The following is a 20,155-nucleotide window of genomic DNA, read 5'->3' as shown; positions in this document are numbered from 1 at the left end:
CAGCTGTCACTGGTTTTACATCTCTGATCACTATTTGATTGAATATTTGTTTCTATAACTTTGGCTGTATAAGCAATGTTTTCTGCATTTGTAGGCCACTTTTAGGGATAAGACACGCTCCTTGTTTTTGGTGTAGGGCAGGGGTACAAGTTTTGTGGTTTTCACTACCTTAGTCCTTAATGTGTTTTTTGTTCCTTTTTTAGTGTGCTCATGGTGTGTTTGGTCCGTTCTTCACCTCCTCCTTCCCCTGGGTTTGCAGCCGTCAAGGGGCCTATAGATGGTCCATTGTCACGTCTTTTTCCTAGAACGTAAGGGGGCTAAATTCCAATTTAAAAGGGCTTCCTTTTTTGAATTTCTTAAATCCCATGAACCACATTTATTATGCTGTCAGTAAACACATTTGATGAGGTCTAAGATTCTTACGCTTAAAAAACACTGGGTAATGCATGGATATCACTCCACCTATTCTAATTATGCCCAGGGGGTGTCCATACTAATTCGTAAGGGCCTCCCCTTCTCCTGTGATAGGGTGATTTCTGACCCTAAAGATCAATATGTTTTCCTACTTTGTATTGTGCATGACAAGCAATTGCTGCTGGTGGTGGTATATGTCCTTCCCCCTGTTACAGCTGCAATCCTCACTGGATTGAGTGTTCTTCTGTCCAATTTCCCTGCTGCTGATACTATCATTTTGGGGGACTTAAATTCGGTGTTCGATCCAACGTTGGACTGAGTGAAAGCCTCTTCAATCTGAATCAAAACTGTTTGGTCAGTGGTGTGCTTCTTATGGATATGTTTGTAGCACCCTCCTAGGTAAGTGCTAGAGAGAGTATAGTCTTTGGCTCTGTCTGCCTATCATAAGAGAAGCAGGCAAATTCTATATTGCTTTCTGCTTAACAGAGAGCAGGATCTGTGAGTTAGGTCCGCTCATGGTGCTCAGTGTGTGATTCATCTGGTCTAGGGAGTGTTCCACACTGGTCCAATAGGGAGGCATATTGGACAGTGGAGGAAACCAGGCCAATGGGTACACAGGTTTTGATACAGCCTTAGCAGGCTGGTTGTCTCGGTGCATTCTGGGGTGTGGCATAAAAGCCAGGAGCACATGTGCTCAGGGTCTTTGGCTGGTGAGCAGAGTCCTGGAAAGAGGGTGGTGGCTGCCTCCTCCTCTGTAACAGTTGATGTGTGGTCGCAGGCGGTCGACCTGGTGGACCAGAAGGAAGGAGCTGAACCCAGAGGTCCAGGAGAACTGACTGGAGGGGTTGAGATACTGGAGACCCTAGCAAAACAGTATCGTGAGTACAGGGGATCATGTCTAGGGGCCTGACCTGAGAGGGGGCCACCCCCGAAAAGTATAGTCAGACAGAGGACGGGTGTCAGCAGGTGGAGTGAAAGGGGGTGCTAGGCGAGTACCCTGAAGATAGTTATTCAGTCATCTACTCAGAGACTTATTCCTAAAGTTCATCTAGTGGCAAGATGAACCAGCAGCCTGTCTGCATCTACAGACAGGAGTCCTCATCTTTTGTGAATAGTTTAATTTTGGAGTATCCCACTTTTCCCTTCTCCCATTCCTAATTTAAATAAAAACCACAAAAACAACTACATCCCCTGGACTGTTCATTGACTGAGCCAGAGAGTGAAGAGGTAAATTGTGCATGCTGCAGTTGGTAACGGTAACCCAGGGGGATCCCAAGGTGAACAATCCAGCAGTCCTCTAGGGGGCAGTGCTACATGTTGATCTATGGCGATGGAAGTACCCTATGGACAGAGTATACTCCTGTCAGGCTAAGTCTTATCATGCTCTTTCCAGGCTGGACTATGCGTTAGCTACTGCAGATTTGTTACCTTGCATTCAGTTTCCTATATTTCTCAAATGCTATCTGACCACTCTGTCCTCCGAGTTGACCTGTTGAAAGATTGGGTTTGGATCTACTTTGGAGGTTCAATAGTCGTGTCTGCCACCATCCCAAAAAATGTTTGGGATGAACAAACGAACATCAACAAATCAGGAACATCCTTACAAAGAATTGGTCAATTCTTTTGGAAGAGCCCAGCACATCAAAACGTTTACCTCAAACCCCACCCATTACCTTTAGGAAGGCTGGCTCCCTACAACAGAAATTAGTATCCAGTGAATTTAAAGAAGGATCCAAGAAAGATCCTTGCAGAACTAAAGGGACCTTCCCTTGTGGGAACTGCGCCCAATGCTATGTGATCCGTCAAACGATAAATACTATCTTACCTAATGGGGAACCCTTCCAATCTAAACATTTTTGCAATTGCAAAACCAAGGGCGTGATTTATATGATGACATGTGAATGTGGGTCTTTCTATATCGGGAAGACCCGACAAGAATTCGGGAAACGTGTAAACCAGCATCTGCAAGCCATGCATGTTGGCAACTACTATGTCCCTTTGGGTAGACATAGAGCGTACCATCACAACTACAAAATGCCTAAAATAAACTTCATGGCCTTGGATAGAATCCATGTGCCACTTCATGGCGGGGACTGGAACAAGACCCTCTTACAGTTGGAAATGCGCTGGATCACTAGACTCAAAGCTACTACACCACCTGGACTAAACGAAGCGCAAAGCTTCCGCCCATTCCTCCCAGGTTTTGCCTCCGGCAAAACGGACTAAAAACTCTCCTTTTTACTTTTATATTAATTATCTTTTAAATTATATTTTTCTTTCCCCCTTTTTTGTGTCCACTTTTGATTTTGATTATACAATCTTGACCCAATCAGATTGTATAAATCCCTCAAATCTGAATTGACTGTGATTTACTCATAGGATATGGACCTCCTTTCACTGATCTTCCAACTGCTCCCTATGTGACCAATCTCTGGAGCCCGACTGTATTTCCCCCCCCCCCCCCCCTTGCCCCCCTTCCTTCTTCTCCCACAGAAAATTCCTCTGCAAACTCCATGCTGCTAAATTTAATTATTGCTGTTTACTTATTAGGGATTATTTCCTTGGTTATTACTTTATGATTTTCAATATTACATCCACTTCTCAAGCCTCAACCCCAGACTCCATGAACTCCCGGCACAGGTAGCCCCGAATCCCTATGGATCGGGGCACTTGAACCCGTATGGTCGGTCTCGCACCTTCCTTTCATCCCCTTGGGGATGATCCGGCTTCTCGCACTGTGTCGGCGGCCTTCACTGGCACGTCCGCACGGTCTCTGGGGATGCGCTCTTGCTGCACGCAAGCGCTCTCCACACCGTGCATGGACAATACCAGACAGCGTCACGCAGCACTCACTGCGCATGCGCGACTGCCTTTATAGGCCGGGGAACACTCTGAGCCTGCCAGTCTCTCTCTGACCGAGGGAGAAGGCGGACCCGGAGCCCTCATGCTGTGACCTTGCTAATTCCACATCAAAATGTAAGTTTTACTTGGAGGAGAGCTTTCTTAGATCTCTCCTACCAAGTCTTCTAGGACCACTCTGGAAACTTTTCTGGAAATGAGTCCAAATTACTTTCATGGTTAAATGCACACATACTCTAATAAAATTACCTACTCTTGGCAACTTTACCATATTTTCACCAGATCTCAGAACCAATCTTGTGGAAGCTTTTGACATATATGTAATCCTAATTTGGATCCCTGGACCAGAATTTTCTGCCCAGCAAGTAATTATTATTACCTTATTTACTAGTCAACCATTGGTTCCCCTTGCTTGTATACTCAGTCAACTACTTATCTCACCCTCACAGCATATTGTTCCCGTAGCTCCTGGTGAAACTCCGGGAAGGCTCAACCTTAGGAAGTGGACATATATCTAAAATGTATGTACTCACATATTGTGCGCTCTTGCCTTACAATTATGGTTCTCTTCAATTGCCATTACTTGATACCATATATCTCTTTGATTATTTTAGAATCGGTGACAGATCCTTGATAAAGGCCGTAGTTGGCCGAAACATGTCGGATTAACCGATTGGTTACCTCCTCTGCGTCTATTACGGTCTTCTGACATGAGAATCAGCAGAGCAGGATCACCAAAATCAACTCAAGTCACATTATTGTCACTTGTTATCACACCTGAACTTTTCCTCTTTCACTGGCACAATGGGCCTTTACCCATTTTCACTATGAATGTTTGTATTTATATTCATACTTTGTAAATAAATTTTACCTACTATACTACTTTCGATTATCCCCTTTACTCCTGCCCTTAAAATCCCACCTTGACTTGAGGCACCACAAATACCACAAACCGAGTTGACCTGTTATTAGGGTATAGACCATCTTTTTGGATTTGGAAACTCAGCCCTCTCTGGGTCTCTTCCTCTGAATTTCATGAACCCATTCGTACTGACATGACAAATTATTGGTAGAAGAATGATCACTCCTCCCCGCCAGGCCCCAAATGGAGTGCCTTTAAGGTGATTGTGCAGGGATCCAACATTTCCATTATAGCTTGCCATCGAAAGACTAATCGTGTCACCCAAGCAGACTTTAAGAGGCCTCTTTAGACTGCTAGGGCCCAGTATACAACACACCCAACTCCTGAATCCCATGGAGGTCTAGTTGGGGCTCATAAAGCTCTCCAACTCCATATGGTAGATAGGACACGTAAACAACAGCTTTATCCCTCAGGTAGACTACATGAACATAGTGGGAAAAACGGGAAGCTTGTGGCTTACCTTTCTCACACAGAATATATTGACAGTTCTATACCAATGATACAAGTACCTGGTGGGTCAGTTGCCTCGGATCCGTTGATCATTCATTAGATTAACCAGACGTTTAGGTTCTTTCATGAAAACCTATACTCTGATCAAGGGTCTCCCATTGAAACAGAGTTTAAGGGGTTCTTTGCATCTATCCATTTCCCCACATTGAATGACTCCCATAGACTTATGCTAGACAGGCCCTTGACGATTGAGGAAGTTACGGAAGCTATTCATTTCCTCCCCCCTAAAAAGTTTCCAGGGTAGGACAGTCTACCCACAGAATGGTATCAACACTATGTGGATGACCTAGCTAACAGACTACATACTCTATTTGGGGTGGCACTAGACGAGGGTGAGGTTCCAGCTTCTATGACTAAGACACTGGTAGTAGTCTTGCCCAAACCTGATAAAGACAAACTGCAGTGTGGGTCATACCATGCCATCTCACTTTTAAATAGTGACGTCAAAGTGCTAGCAAAGCCCTTGGCTTTGTGATCACAAAAGCTCATTCTTCACGTTGTACACCCAGATCAAAAGGGTTCATGCCTGGCAACAGCACCTATTTTTCGCCTCTATCTGCATATTCATAAGGCAGCTACTGACCAGAAAAGTGGGTTGGTGCTCTTGCTAGATGTGATGAAGTGGGTGACTATGTATTGCGAGGGATTTGGCCTTCATTTCATTAAATGGGTTTGTCTGCTACATACCAATCCTAAAGCCAGAGTGTGCACCAACAAGGACATTTCTTCTGCATTCTCCTTGCAGAGAGGAACAAGACAAGGCTGCCCTCTCTCGCCACATCTGTTCGCACCTTCTATTGAGCCTTTTGCCCTGGCATTGCAGCAGATGTCGGCGGTGGGGGGCATCAGTTACGGTGAATTGCCTGAGAAGATCTCTCTTTATGCAGACGATGCACTGGTATACTTGGATGGTTCAGAAACGTAATTTGTTTTGCTGAGAGTGGTGGAGAAGTTTCGGGTGGTCTCCAGACTGCGAGTTGGAAGGGACAAATCTATAGCTTTTCCAAATGGTGACTTATGACTATTTGCTTCTGTCCAAATTGAAAGTTTCGTCCACTTTTCGGTATTTAGAGATCCAAATTAACTCTGATCTATCTACCTTTGAATCTCTTAATGGAACACCATTTTTTTCGCATATGGAGACTAGGCTTCGTACCTGGGCTTCCTTGCCACTCATTCGAATTGGTCGTGTAAATATTGGTCATGTAAATATCTTTAAAATTATTTTATTTACTAAATTTCTATATGTTTTTTTGGGCATCCCTGGTTTTCTGCCAAATATAATGTTTCAAAAACTAGAATCTCTTCTTTCCACTTTTAATTGGAAGGGGGCTTACCCACCTATAGCTAAAGCATCCCTCCAAGCTTCAAAATCTGATGCTGGATTAGCCTGTCCTAATCCTAGGCACTATTTTTTGGCATCACAACTTAACCTTGGTCTAAGACCTCCTCGAATCCCTCTACCTCTCTATCATCTGCCTTCTATGGGTCTAAGCTCTCAGTAATAGATGCACTTCACAGATCCTTTGTTACACGCTGCTCACGTAGCTCCCTGATTGATGTCAGTTGGTTGGCTTGGCACAAGGGGGTTAGAGTTATCCCAGACTATTGGTGTGCATCCTCATGCCCCACTGTGGCATAATCCAAATTTCCCAGAGCTCTTGGGTCACCCTGACACCTTTTAGTGGAGCTGGTTTGGTGTCACCCATTCCTCACAAATTTTTGTAAATATTTTTTTTTTCATTTGAGGATTTGAAGACTCACAAAGGAGTGGCTAACAAATTCTTATTTAAGTATTTATTTTTACGTCATGCCATTCAGGAGCGGTTTGGGGGATTAACCCTGGAGCACACAGAGGTATTACTGTCCTACCCTGCATCACTAAACTTGTCACTACTGTTTACTCACATTTTCAGTCAGCTGGAATCTACCTCTTCCAACTTGCTTGATGTAAGTGGGAGGTGCCGTTTCCCAGGCTATCTGAGGAGGCCTCGGAAGTCCGTTTTCAAGATCTCATTAGCTCCAATGAGAGATTTATACAATTTAAGTTTATACACCATTTACTTTATACTCCTGCTAAATTATTACTCCTGTCCGTATGGGAATTGATTCTGCTGCTGCTTGTTCTTGCTGTAGATTTATGGGAGCAGACCTTTAACATATGTTCTGGACTTGCCCTACCGTATAGTACTCCCCATCTACTTGTACCTCATTCCTCTCGGGGTTGGATTGCTGGGTATTCTAAATTACTTTATACATCAGACACATGCTCAAACTTTAGATTGCATGTTTTTATTTTATGCCAGGAAATGAATCCTTTTTATTTGGAAAATGCTGCTGCACCCTCCATACAATTTTGTTATATGGTAAATAAAGTTTTACCTGTCTTCAAGCTTATCTATAAGGGTCGGGCTTACCCTATTAAGGGCTTCGAAATCTGGCAGCCCTGGTTTGACATAGCAGACTCTTTTTTGAAAGATACTCAGCTATCGCAACAATTGTAACTATGGATATAATACCCTCAAATTGTTGGCTTGCTAATGCCATGCTGTGGGCTTCTCAGCTCTCCTGTTTATTGTTGAGGGAGGAGGGAGTGGGGGTATGAGTGTTACATGTGTGTTTGTTCGTTCTTGGTTCTTTACACTATAGGTAGGACTGCATGGAAATCTTTTGGACTCTACGAAGTCCAACAATACTATATTTAGTATTTCTATGTCCTATCGCTCCTTATTGGCAGGAATCCGAGCTGTGTAACTGAATTGGTATTTTGTTGGCCCTTTTTAGGCTAAGGGTGCTTCCTCGCGGGCTTTTCTCCCGGCGGACTCCATTTGGCTCAGCAGGGATCGATCCGCCGAGCAAGCGGATGACAGCTCCGTCTCTGCTTACTTTGCAGAGACAGACCTGTCAGATACCCGCTCTCCTCTATGGAAGATTGGATGAAAAAGGACCGCCTGTCCGTTTTCATCCGATCCTATCTTCCAGACCAGGGTTTCTCTACTCTGGGCCTCAGGGCACACTAACAGGAAAGATTTTAAGTATTACCTTGGGGAGATGCAGACTAGAATACTGCAATCACTGAGTAGCAAATGATATCACCTGTGATGTATGTCAGTTTTCTTGCAAACCTAGCCTGTTAAGCCCCGTACACATGTAGCGATTGTCGGCCATAAATATTCGGCCGACGACCGATTGTAGGCTTGTTAGTATGATGCTTCCGACAGCGCATTTTCGGCCGAACAGAATCTGTCGTGCAGGCATTAAAATTTTTGTTGGCCAACACCAGAACGGCCGATTGTTCGCCAGTCAGTACAGATTTCGGCCGACAGACAGCCGATTAGCAAGACTGGGCATGCTCAGAAAAGAAAAAAGATAAGGAAAGTTAACCATCACATGACATCACTTCTGCAGTCGGCTGTTGTTGGCCGACAAAATTCGTGTGCAGTCTTTTGCAGTTTTCAACAGACATGACAGCCCTCGGACAAAAGACGGCCGAGTGTGCCCTCAGCTGCTCCAAACTGATGGAAAATAGAGTTACCATAGGTCTGGATTTCACAGAGAGGATCGGATGCCAGCAGAGATGTCACCGCTGACATCCGCTGCTCCACAGGGGTGGATGGAGCATTTGATTAGGTTTTTGAGGCGGACCTAATCAGGAAGCTTGTGTGAAAGGGCCCTTACTGTTTTGCATAATTTGTAATGCTTTTGGAAAAATATAATAAACACCTTTAAAAAAAAAAAGTAATGCAATGCCACAACGCAAAAAAAATAATAAAATAGCCCGGTCATGGAGAGTAAATCTTCCAGAAGTGAAGTCGTTAAAAATGTAGCATGTGGAACCTTGCACATAGGTGCCGATGCAATTTAGAATTAATGGTATCCTCAGGCATCCGTTAAAAACAGTGCGTTTCTATGAGAGTTGGGAACACACAATCATGCAGCGTAATGGCGTGTTCCCGATCACTTGTATGTAAACATTGGCTAAGAATGAATGGGAGCACAGCGCACTTTCTCACACAGGGATGTGTGTGTCAGCAGGGGGGCCCAGTCATTTGGATTTTATCCTCCAGACTACCCCCTATAAGATCTCTTTTCTAACCTCCCTCTCTGTAGATGTCCTGTCAGTCATCCCCCCCTCCCCGTGTTGCTCAGAGCAGATCTGGGGCAGGTGCGTCCTGTATTAGGGTTACATAACCAGCAGCCTGCCAGCTACTTATAGCATCAAGCAGGGGGAGGAGGGGATTAATGCGGTCCGTCTGACAGGAAGATTAATCCTGTACAGCCCCCGTGCACCGTCCAACCGCCGCCGTCAAGCTCTCTCCGCCCCCTCACACCGGCCCCCCTTATATACTCAGCCTCCCTCTCCCGCCGGAAAGCCTTTTCACCGTGCACACGGCTGTGAGCGCGCGCGCCCGGCGCCAGCAGCCCTCGTCCACGTGCTCATCCGGGAACCTACCCAGCACCGCCCAATCTCAGGGCCGCCCTGCTCCACCCCCTCGGCCGCCCCTACGTCACCGGCCAACACAGATTGAAATTAAACAGCGGAGTGTCTTTGGCCCCCCATTGTACCATGAAAGAGTAGTTAGGACGCTGACGGAGTACTGAAAAGTGAGCGGCGGGCGTCGCAGACGACTTTGCTGTTTGGTCGCCCACGCTAAGGGGAGGAGGCGACCTGGAGAACACACTAAAAAAACGTGAGGGCTGCAGGCGCACGTGATGCCTGCTCAGCCAATCGCGGGCTAAGGGTGGGGCTTAGGTGACGTGTGGCATGGTGTGCTGGTGCAAGAGATGCGCACTTGGCTGAGGCAGCCGGAGACGGTGGTCGCGCTATTGCTAGTGGACCCTCTTAGTCCTGCAGCTACTCTGTCTCTGAACAACATGATAGGGAGACCACGGCTTTTCTCTAAACACCGTACTGAGCCTCCTTCTTACTGCCCTTCTGCACGGGACCGTAGAGGATAAAGCCCCATCACCAGCCATTTCTGTAACCCTCCTCAGAGTTCCTTAGGCTGTACACCATGAGATTGTTGTGGACTTGACTTCACCACCTGATATATTAAGGGGTCATTTTATTCTAGTGCTCCCCACCCCTATCTGACATTGCTTTGGAAAACTAACAAAAAAAAAAACATAAAATGGGGGTAAATGCTGTGCACTGGTTCAGAAAGGGACTGCGGCTCCACGACAACCCAGCTTTGAGGGAGTGTATCCAAGGATCTGACAGCATCCGATGTGTCTATATTCTGGATCCCTGGTTTGCTGGATCGTCCAATGTGGGAATCAACAGGTGGAGGTAAGCGAAACCCCCTCCTTCCCTTCCCAATTAACTTTTAAGAGGACCCATACAGATATAAACATGGGATTTTCCATAGTTGACCTAGTTTTTGAGAAAGGGCGGGCTTTGGGGTTGGCCTCGCCACCCTGGCTACGCTGATTAATGAGCCACCAATGTGGGAAATGTATGTCGGATGGGAGGTCAGACTTCTAAAACGTCTCTGCTTGTGTGTCTGTTCTAGGTTAAGGGCTTCTTTGGATAAGCCAAGATGATGGTGACCGTTGTGGACCAACAGTGGTGGCCCCCATGTTTGTGGCTTTATGGGTTCTCTTTAGGACAGTGGTAGTCAATGACGGTTGGACCCAGACAAGGTTATTTGATATAATATGGAAAAAGACGTGAGGTAGTGCATATTGCAATAACTCATTGCCACCAAGAGCTGGCTTTATGGACACTTGTCTTCCTTACTGATGATGGGACAGTGTTCCTCAACCACAGCTCACAGACCTCTGGTGGTCTCAAGACTCCCAACTGAGTACAGGTTGAAAGTACTTAAGAAAAATGAAGTAGTGCATACTGCAATAATCTGTAGAAACTAGAATCCAGTAAAGAAAGTGGGTAATTATGACTTACTGGGCATTAGCCCTTCTCCCAGATTTTTAATTAATGTTTAGGCCAGTTTTTCGGGACCTTGTTCCTCAAAAACAGGTAAAGGGACATCTGGTGGTCCTTCGATTTTCTGGCTGGACTCGTATTGAAAGTCCTTAATAAGAATGAGAGTATATGCTACAGTAACTAGTAGCGACCAGAGTCCAACAGAGAGCTGGGAATTAAGGCCTACTGGGCTTTTCCCTTCCTAACAGATTTGCATCCGGTTTTCGAAGAGTGTTCCTCAACCACAGGTCAATAGACTTTGGTGGTCCTCAGATTCCCGGCTGGGCACAGGTTGAAAGTCATGAATAAGAACGCCTAATGGCTTATTTTTCTATTTCTTATGCCTCGTACACACGCATCGATTATTGGCTGGGAATTTTCGGCTGATTTTCGGCTCAATAGTATGATGCTTTCGACAACTGACACCAACTTTTCGGCCGAAAAAAATCTGGTGTGCAGGCTATAAAATTTTTGTTGGCTGTCAACACAACGGCCGATTTTCCGTCAGTCAGTACAGATTTCGGCAGACAAAAATCATATGAGCAAGACTGGGCATGCTCAGAGAAGAAAAGACACAAAGAAAACCAGCACATGACATCACTTCTGAAGTTGATTTTTGTTGGCCGAGAAAATTCGTGTGCAGTCTAGGCACATTCCAACCAACAAAACACCACTCTGGACAAAAGTCGGACGATCGGTCGGCCGATAATCGTTGCATGTGTACGAGGCATAAGTGTACTTGCACTGAATTTGCAGTCTCTAAACTAGCCATTCTCAGCCAGTTCTCCGAAACCATTGGCTTCCTCCAGAAGTTGCTCCTTTGAGCTGTGGAAGATTGACCTTTCATCTAACGGTGTCATTGTTTAGGGCCAACACTACTTCGCAAAACCAGCACTATGACCCAATCGTTTTTAGCTGTGCAAGGGTCGCATTCTTCCTATTGACCACCAGTGTAAAGGGCATTTTCCTCAATGACCCCTGGTGAAATTATTAATTTTAGCCGGGGGTTCCCTAGGGTCTTAGAAATATTTTAGGGGCTCCTCCTGGGGTGAAAATGTTGACAGGCTGCTCTAGCAAAACTGAAATTTGCAGTTATGGAACAATAAAGATTATTTTAATAAAGGTGGTTCTTGCAATTGCATTGAGTTTGCCAAATGGCCACTAACATGAGAAAGGACTTGTGGTCTATTCTGTAAAGTCCAATGCAAGGGACCAATAACAACCACACATCAGCCCCAGCATCATACTTGGGTCTGACTTGACACAGTTGATTGGCTGCTATGAGATACTAGCCTTTGTACACTACAGCAAACACACATTGGTTGGGTATTCCTGCAAGCGTCAATTTTGTTCTTGTGTCGGGACTCAAAGATGTAGCTCCATGTGCAGGTGGGAGACCTTGAGAGCACTGTCAAATCCCAAGAACTTTGGGGTTGGGATGCACAAATTGCACACTTATTTTAAAAAGTTTGGCTAGCCTTCATAATATGTGAAAGTTGTAGAATAAATGGAGTTGTTGCATGTTTGAGATGTGGTCTGTTTGTTTCTGCACCAAAATACAACAAATGCAACAAAAAATCTATGGAGTTGAAACAGTTGTTAGTGGTGCTTTCATCTTCTATACCAGGGATATGCAAACTGTGGCAAAAACTGAGGCAAAACAAGACTCTGACAGCCACAAGAATGACACCCATAGAGAGAAGCATGATGGGACTTGTAGTTTTGCAACAGCTGGAGGGCCACAGTTTGCATATCCCTGTTCTATGCCAATCCGCTTGTTTATCAATGTTTGCATTTTAAAAGGATTAGTAGTTATATAATGTAACTTCTAATAGGCAGTAGAGATGGCTTAAGAAATGACTTGACCTATATATGCCATTCAAATAATAATTGGCTACATATTTTAGGAAGCGCTGACTTCATGTTGTAAATATTCTCCCTTGCCAGTCGTATCTAGGTGTGTGCTTTCTGGCACTGTTACTGTTTCTAAACCAATGGATTCTCCAAGTGTTTGCTTAGTCATCAAAGCACTGATGCGTTGCTCTGGATCATAGCTCCTATAGCAACGAGCCATGGCAAAGATCCACGTCCTAGAAAAAAACAGCAGCCAATTATCTTTAGCATCTGAAACCCGGGCATCATTTTACTTATCTGGCAGTAGTAAGCAGATGCAGTTGGCATTGAATAAATATTAAAACAAGATGGATTGCAGCAACACCTCTCTCTCCTCCCCTACAGCCGGAGAATGTGACATGTAGGAAGAGCTATTCCAAGTTATGTAAAAGGGTGTAACATTCTTTGTATGCCTGCTCTTGTTCCATGCAAAAAGTCTGCAAATATGCTAAACTATGTGCAATCTAAAACAGAATCTTTTAGCAGTTGTTACAAGTACGTCTGCCAGTTTCTACTACAGTTTTAGCTGTTCCAGATATTGGTTCAAGTCATGAATTTAAAGGGGACAATCATGGAGTAGCTATTCTCCCTGTGGTTGTATAGTTTGTGACATATTTTCTGAGTATAACAGGAAAACAAAAAAGATAACTTAATGCCAACTTCCAGGGTAAATGGGTTACCCTGGTGAGATATTGGGTTGTAAGTTTCAGTGTATCTGGGGCCTGTTATAAATGTTTAAGGGTTGAATGTAAAGCATGATTATATACATGTATATGCAAACCTATTGTGATTCAAGGATATTCATTGCATAATACCCACTGTTTCCACAGTGCTATTTGAAGTGCCTAGTACTGTATAATGTTGCATTTTAACCAGTGAACTTGGTCACCTTGGTCAGCCTGTTATCTATGTTCACATTGCCAGACAAGAGACATATACTTTATGCATACGCAATATGTGTCAAGGTTCATAGGTTTGCAAGTTTTTTTTTTTTTCTCTTAGAGGTAAATGGTTTCACTTCTTAAGTGTTCAGCCAGTTCAGATTGGCATATTCTAAAAGTTGTGGTATCGATACTGTTTCTTGTAATGTGAATGCCAATGAATTGCAGGGTTTTGGTCACGCGTATGTGCTTAGTGGCTGTAGATCAGGGGTGTCCAAACTATGGCCCTCCAGCTGTTCAGGAACTACAATTCCCATTATCCCTAGTTATGTCTGTGAATGTCAGAGATTTACAATGTTTCATGGGAATTGTAGTTCCTGAACAGCTGGAGGGCCATAGTTTGGACTCCCCTGCTGTAGATGATTTCTGTATACCACTGACGTAAGGGCAACAATTAGGCTAGTGATCAAGTATGCCAGTGTACCGTGTGTAGTTGTGTTTTTTTTTTTTTTTTGTCGATGGTGCGATTTTTCTTGCCTGGAAGACAATACAATTCAATACAGGAGGAATTAGAGGGCCTTGCTCTATAGATACACTCGGTGTTTATCCGGGAATCCCTCCCATGGAGTAGAGCTGCACGATTCTGGATAAAATGAGAATCACAATTTCTTTTTTTTTTTTGGCTAAAGATCACGATTCTCGGCGTAACATCATCTTTCACATTATACAAAATAATTGGACTAACTTTACGGTTTTGTGGGGTTTTTTTCCCCCCCAAAAAAACTGCGTTTGAAACACTTCTGCGCAAATGCTATAACTTGTCACATTGTAACGATCGCCATTTTATTCTCTAGGGTCTCAAAAAAATTATTGCAAGAAGGTAAAAAGAAAACCTCAGCCCCTAAAACTTGATGCAGGAGCCATTGGCTTCTGCTGCTGTCAATCACAGCCAGAGAGGCAGGGCTGAGCTGCGCTCTGATTTATGGACGCAGAGAGTCTGCTTGGGAAGGAGCATGCATGAGTGGCCCCACAGCAGTCAGCAAAGGGGAGGAGCCCCGAACATGGGCGGGGGACTCAAGAAAAGGAGGATCGGGGCTGCTCTGTGAAAAACCACTGCACAGAGCAGAAAAGTATAATGTGTGTGTATATTAGGGACAGACCGATATATCAGGGGCCAATATGCACTTTCCCCGATATGTCGGTATCGGCCTTGGAACTGGCCAATATTGCTGATATTTTTGTGATGTCATTCTGCCTTCTTAGGCCGCCTCCCTCACCTTGGACAGCCTCGTCTGGAGCCGGGACTAGTCTCGCGGGAGTGTATCACAGCCAGCCAGCCACCCACCAACATCCACAGGCCCTGTACTAGCCAGCCACAGGCACTGTACCAGCCAGCCAAAAAAATGAAAATTGCACAGATGACCAAATACCACCAAAAGAAAGCTCTATTTGTGTGAGAAAAGGGACATCATTTCACTTTGGTACACTGTCGCACGACCGTGCAATTTTCCTGTTAAAGTAACGCAGTGCTGAATCGCAAAAAATGGCCTGTCATTAAGGGGGCAAATCCTTCCGGTCCAGAACTGGTTAATGCAGTACCATTAAAAAAAAAAAAGTTCCATAGGTCTTATGAGTTTGCAGACCTGATCACTACCGCTTTGTGATTACATATACAGTATAATGTAATCATGCCTTAGCATAATAGTTGAGTGCCCATTGGTGTTTTTTTACCTGCTTTGATTTGTTTTGTGCGTGGGCTTGGTTTTTATTTATTTATTCCCCCCAACAGAATAACCTGCAATGCTTGTTGTACAGTATTTCATGGAATTGGAGGCAGCTCTAGAATACTGGGTTGTGATTTAAAATTTATATTTTAACTAACTAAAAAACTTTAACATTTTATATTTTTGCCCAAAACAATATTTGGTACAATCATTTTACATACTTTGTGACCTAATACATTAACAAAGGTAAAGTATTGCAGGTCTTTTCAGTAACTTATTTTTAGTATTGTCAGTCCTGGGGAACTCCTCCTAGCCATGTGACAATCTCCACTTAGGAAAAAAAAGGATTGTACTTCTTTGCCTGAGAATTCAGCTGTGTACAGTTATTCGAAAACTGGGCAGACACTTGCTGCATTAGTTAAAAACCTTTCTGAATACTATTGTCCAGTATGATTTGTGGATGTAGGAGTTTGTTTTGGAGCAGCTCCTCGAGGTTGATATGTGGTGGACCTTTGACAGTGAGAGGCTTAAGGAAGATGTATTCTCTGCCAGATGAGTTCCATAGGAAGAAGCTCAGCATTGCAGCGGTTACCCAACCCATGGAGTAGTCTTTTCCACTCCTTTCATTCACTATCTTTTGGAATCTGAGGATCTGCCAGCCCTACCACTCTCCCTGGTGCTCATTAGCATGTCCATTCACAAGCTTCAAGCGATTATACTCTCTGCATAATTTAGACTGCCTGCTTTTATTATACAGTGTAATTCGCCCACGCATTCCATTATATTTTTGTGCTTTCCGAGAAAATGACAACTGGATATATCATAAGCCATACGGTAAAGGAGGGCAGAGATATATATGGGGTTCCAAAGCCAATGAGTTAGTAAGGGAAATCCTGAGTAATCTGAGCAGCCAAGTTGCATGGCAACATTTTCCATGGTTTACAACATGTTTTTTGAATGTCCATAATTCGGTATATTGTGTACAGCAGTGTGCCCTGGTACTTCAAACGTTCTTTTGTAAGGAAAGGTTCATAAGGTGCTTATTTTGCTGGCTGGGTGGTAAAACATTGGGGCAATATTGATGTCACTCTAGTGAGCTTTTCTCTTCACATTTATTTCTTTCCTTGTGACTTAATTGCTTTATCAGATTCTCGATTTTATATTTTTCTCCAGATTTTAAAGTACTCTAAAGGTTTGAACACAATAAAGGCAAATTGCTAGGAATGTTTGAATATTTGTGAGCTGCTAAAAGTATCCAAACATTGAAACCGTGTCTAAATGTTTTTTCCATTTACTTTTTTTTTTTTCATTTGCAATAATTTTTATTACATTTTCCAATAAAAGGGTAACAATCATAAACAAATCAAGCATGTCAAATTCAAATGAACATAAAACGTGTCAAAGAACACAGGCAACAATAGGCAGTGGAACAGCATAGATGCATTAGGCAAGCATGGCAAAAAAAGGGAAATGTAGCATGTGTGCCAAGTGATTTACTCAAAATGCAATATCTGTCCCCAACACTGATAGCAACCAGAGAATCCAGGGCGCCCAGCATCCCCATTGAGGACGCTGCCCAGGCGCACCGGAAAGGTGGACGTCGCCCACCCCCCACCTGGCCTCAAACATTTCAGGGCCATGAGGCAAGAGGGCTAACGACACCACAAAGGCCGCTAGGAACTATAGCCTCATCGTAGCGGAGTCACGTAAAGTGACCAAAAAGACCAGAGGAGGAGAGACAAAGAGAAAGTAAGGGGGGGAACAAAAGAAAGAAGCGGGAGAAGGAAGAACAGTCCAAGAGTGTTTCATTTATTTTTAATCTGGGTTCTACCCACTGCTGCCAGAATCCACAGAACACTGCAGTGGGTCACTGGGAATGTGCTTCCTGATGCCTGTGCAGTAGAACCTCCTGATTCCTATATTTCCAGTCAGATAAAGACCTCTAAGGTAGGTCCAATGCTGGCTAGTGGTTTTGAGACCCTTTAGTACAGAGTTATAGTACACCAGAATGTCTGTTCGCAAGCAAAAAACCTGTGGTGGCCATGGAAGCATATCTCTCCTGCATTCCAAACAGGTCAACAAAGGGGTTCCCATGTTACCAACAAAAGAGCCTGAGGTACACTGGCTCCCATGGCTGGATGAAAGTTGAAATACTGAGCAGTTTTGCTGTTACCATAAAACATTTCAAAAGTTACCTTAATGAATGTAATCTTTAAGAATTGGATGAAGTTCCTCTCTTTAACATCAGTTTAGTTTCACAAAATTACCAGTGCTTGTATTGGTAATAAATGGTTTACCTTCTTGCTGTGTAATAAGATGCCTTCATATTGTTACATAATTGTAATGAAGGTGACTTTGAGCAATGCTAGTTGATGATTATTATTTTTGTAGATAAAGACTGTGTTGAAATGCTGGCATTATGAATCAGAAACTGCTGAGTTCTGGAATTCATGTAAGCTGCGTGTCAGGTTTTGTGATTCTTCGATGAAAAAGTAGAGGCACATGACCAAAGTATATGAATGAGAAGCACTGAAAAGTACAATGTAAACGTCCATTCTTTTGTTTTTTCACAATTGTGCGCCATATTGTAAGTTTTTTTTTTTTTTTTTTTTTTTTTTTTTTTTACCTATCCATTCTTTTTAAATTTTGTTGGTTTGGATTTGATACAAAATTAATCTCCATCAGTGTTGTCAACCTACCAGATTGAAATTTACTGACGCAACACCCAAAATTCACTGGTACAGCCAAGTTTTTACTGACATTCCCAAAAGTTACAAAATTAGTTTAAGTTCAAACATTTTAGTGCACATTTCAGTATTTGGGCTACTTGTACAATATGCAATTAACAATGTGATTTAAGGTAGATATTTAGGGCAAAAAAACATTTCTTTTATTTTTGATATAGTAAGAAGCTCTGACGGGGCTCGGGAGGGCAAGAAATTATAATGGGAAATTGACACTCGGTGACACTGACAGCAGTGTGAAGCAGCACAGATGATGATGCCTCCACCTGTCAGTGATTTTCTCTCCACATCAGTTGGGCCTTATAGGTCTCTTCCAAAACCTGTGAGCATACAGGGAGCAGACTCTGCTTGTTGGCGTGCTTAGAGCAGTCCCTGCTGAGATATCAGCATGTCCCTTGTTGAAATGTAAAAACAATAGCAAGACTTTGTTGTGAATAGTGTCATCTTCTGCTGCATAGTCATCAGTGTAACAGGTGTTTGCATTTTTAGGCTCGGTTTCCACTGCTGCGGCTACAGAGTCGCGCTACTTCTAGCGCGTCTCTGTAGTGTTCTCTTGTTCGCGACTTTCAGTGAGACTTGTCCCTCATTATAGAAGGAAGTCTCACTGAAGTCGGCCCAAAAGTAGTGCACAAACTACTTTTCAAGTCGCCGCAACTCAAGTCGTGGCAGTGAGAACGGGCCAAATAGAAATGAATGACTTTTGACTTTCTGTGTGACTTGACATGTGTCAAGTCACACAGCAAGTCGCAAAAGTGGAAACCGAGCCTTAGGCAGGCCTCTTTTGTTTGTGTAATATGGATTTATGCATGTTCTCTTTCCAAAATTCCTGGATCCATTAAATCTCATTATACAAAATCTCTCTTTTTTTTTTTTTTACTCATGCTTATCTGAACTATTAAAGAAATTTGTATGAAACGTTTTATTATAATTTTAAGCCAGTGCTGTGTATCTGGGATTAATGTTGATTGCACCCAACACCAGTGCTCTTTTTACCAAGACACATTTAGCAAAATTGTGCAAAGCAGTTTAAAGTAATTCTTACTTTTTTTTTTTTTTGTCAGGAGTGAAGAAATGCTGTAAAGTAAGAATGCTTTAAAAAAAAAAAAAAAGTGTGTGTATATGTGTATATATGTGTGTGTATATATATATATATGTGTGTGTGTGTGTGTGTGTGTGTGTGTGTGTGTATGTATATATATATATATATATATATATATATATATATATATATATATATATATATATATATATATATATAGTTTTTATCAATTTACAAAAAGCAAAGTGAGCAAACAGAAAAAAAATGTAAATTAAATCCAGTATTTGGTATAACTTTTTTTTTGGCTTCAAACCAATATCCATTCTCGCACTTGTCAGGTTTAGGATTAACCAATTTTAGCAAGCAGGTGCCAATGATCATCAATTTCATATATAGGTTGAAACCGTCATTTAATGAAACAAACCGCAGTGTAAGAGGCTTAAAACCAGGTGAGGAACAGCCAAACTCTGCTATTAAGGTGAGGTTGTGGAAGACCGTTTCATGTTACAGGTCATACACCATGGCAAGACTGAGCAGAGCAACAAGACATAAAGTCGTTTTATGGCATTTGCAAGGTCTCCCCCAAGAAAAATGTCAGACTGGGGTTTTAAAGTGTGTTTTTTTTTTTTTTTTTTTCCTTCTTTAAGCTCTTTTGAAGAAGCACAAAGAAATGGGCAACGTTGACTTTAGGTGCAGTGGTTGGCTAAGGAAACTTAATGCATCAGATGATACATCATGCTTCCTTCCCTTCTACATTGGAAGATGTCAAGCAGTGCCAGCAATACAAAAATTATGGGACCCAGGTACACCCATCTACTGTCTGGCGAAATCTGGCCAGAAGTGGTCTTCATGGAAGAATTGTGGCCAAAAAGCCATACCTTTTTTGAGGTGTAAACAAGACTCAAATATGTACGAAAACATTGAGAACTGGGGTGCAGAAAAATAGCAGAAGGTGCTCTAGACGGAGTCAATATTTGAAATATGTGGCTGTAGCAGGAGGCAGTTTGTTCACCTAAGGGCTGGAGAAAAGTACAATGAGTGTCTGCAGGCAACAGCGAAGCATGGTGGAGGTTCTTTGCAAGTTTGGGGCTGCATTTCTGCAAATGGAATTGGATATTTGGTCAGAATGAATGGTGTCCTCAATGCTGAGAAATCTAGGCAGGTATTTATCCATCATGTCATACCATCAGGGAGGTGTGTGACTGGCCCCAAATTTATTCTGCAGCAGGACAACAATCCCAAA

At 43.1% G+C, this 20,155-nt stretch overlaps 1 protein-coding gene across 2 annotated transcripts in view; it reads left to right on the top strand.

Moving 5' to 3' along the window:
• The first annotated feature begins 9,817 nt into the window (after positions 1 to 9,817).
• CRY1 (cryptochrome circadian regulator 1) overlaps positions 9,818 to 20,155 on the top strand; it is a 69,273-nt gene continuing 58,935 nt past the window's right edge. For both annotated transcript variants that reach the window (XM_082255332.1, XM_082255331.1), the window contains exon 1: positions 9,818 to 9,995. In XM_082255332.1, coding sequence (XP_082111458.1) covers positions 9,838 to 9,995 — 158 coding nt within the window. In that variant the 5' untranslated portion in view covers positions 9,818 to 9,837. The remainder of the gene's footprint in view (positions 9,996 to 20,155) is intronic.

Source organism: Pelophylax lessonae (assembly GCF_965119305.1).
Source record: "Pelophylax lessonae genome assembly, chromosome: 4".
Lineage (NCBI taxonomy): Eukaryota > Metazoa > Chordata > Amphibia > Anura > Ranidae > Pelophylax > Pelophylax lessonae.
Note: the sequence above shows the minus strand (reverse complement) of the source record. Positions and strands in the feature narration are given on the sequence as shown.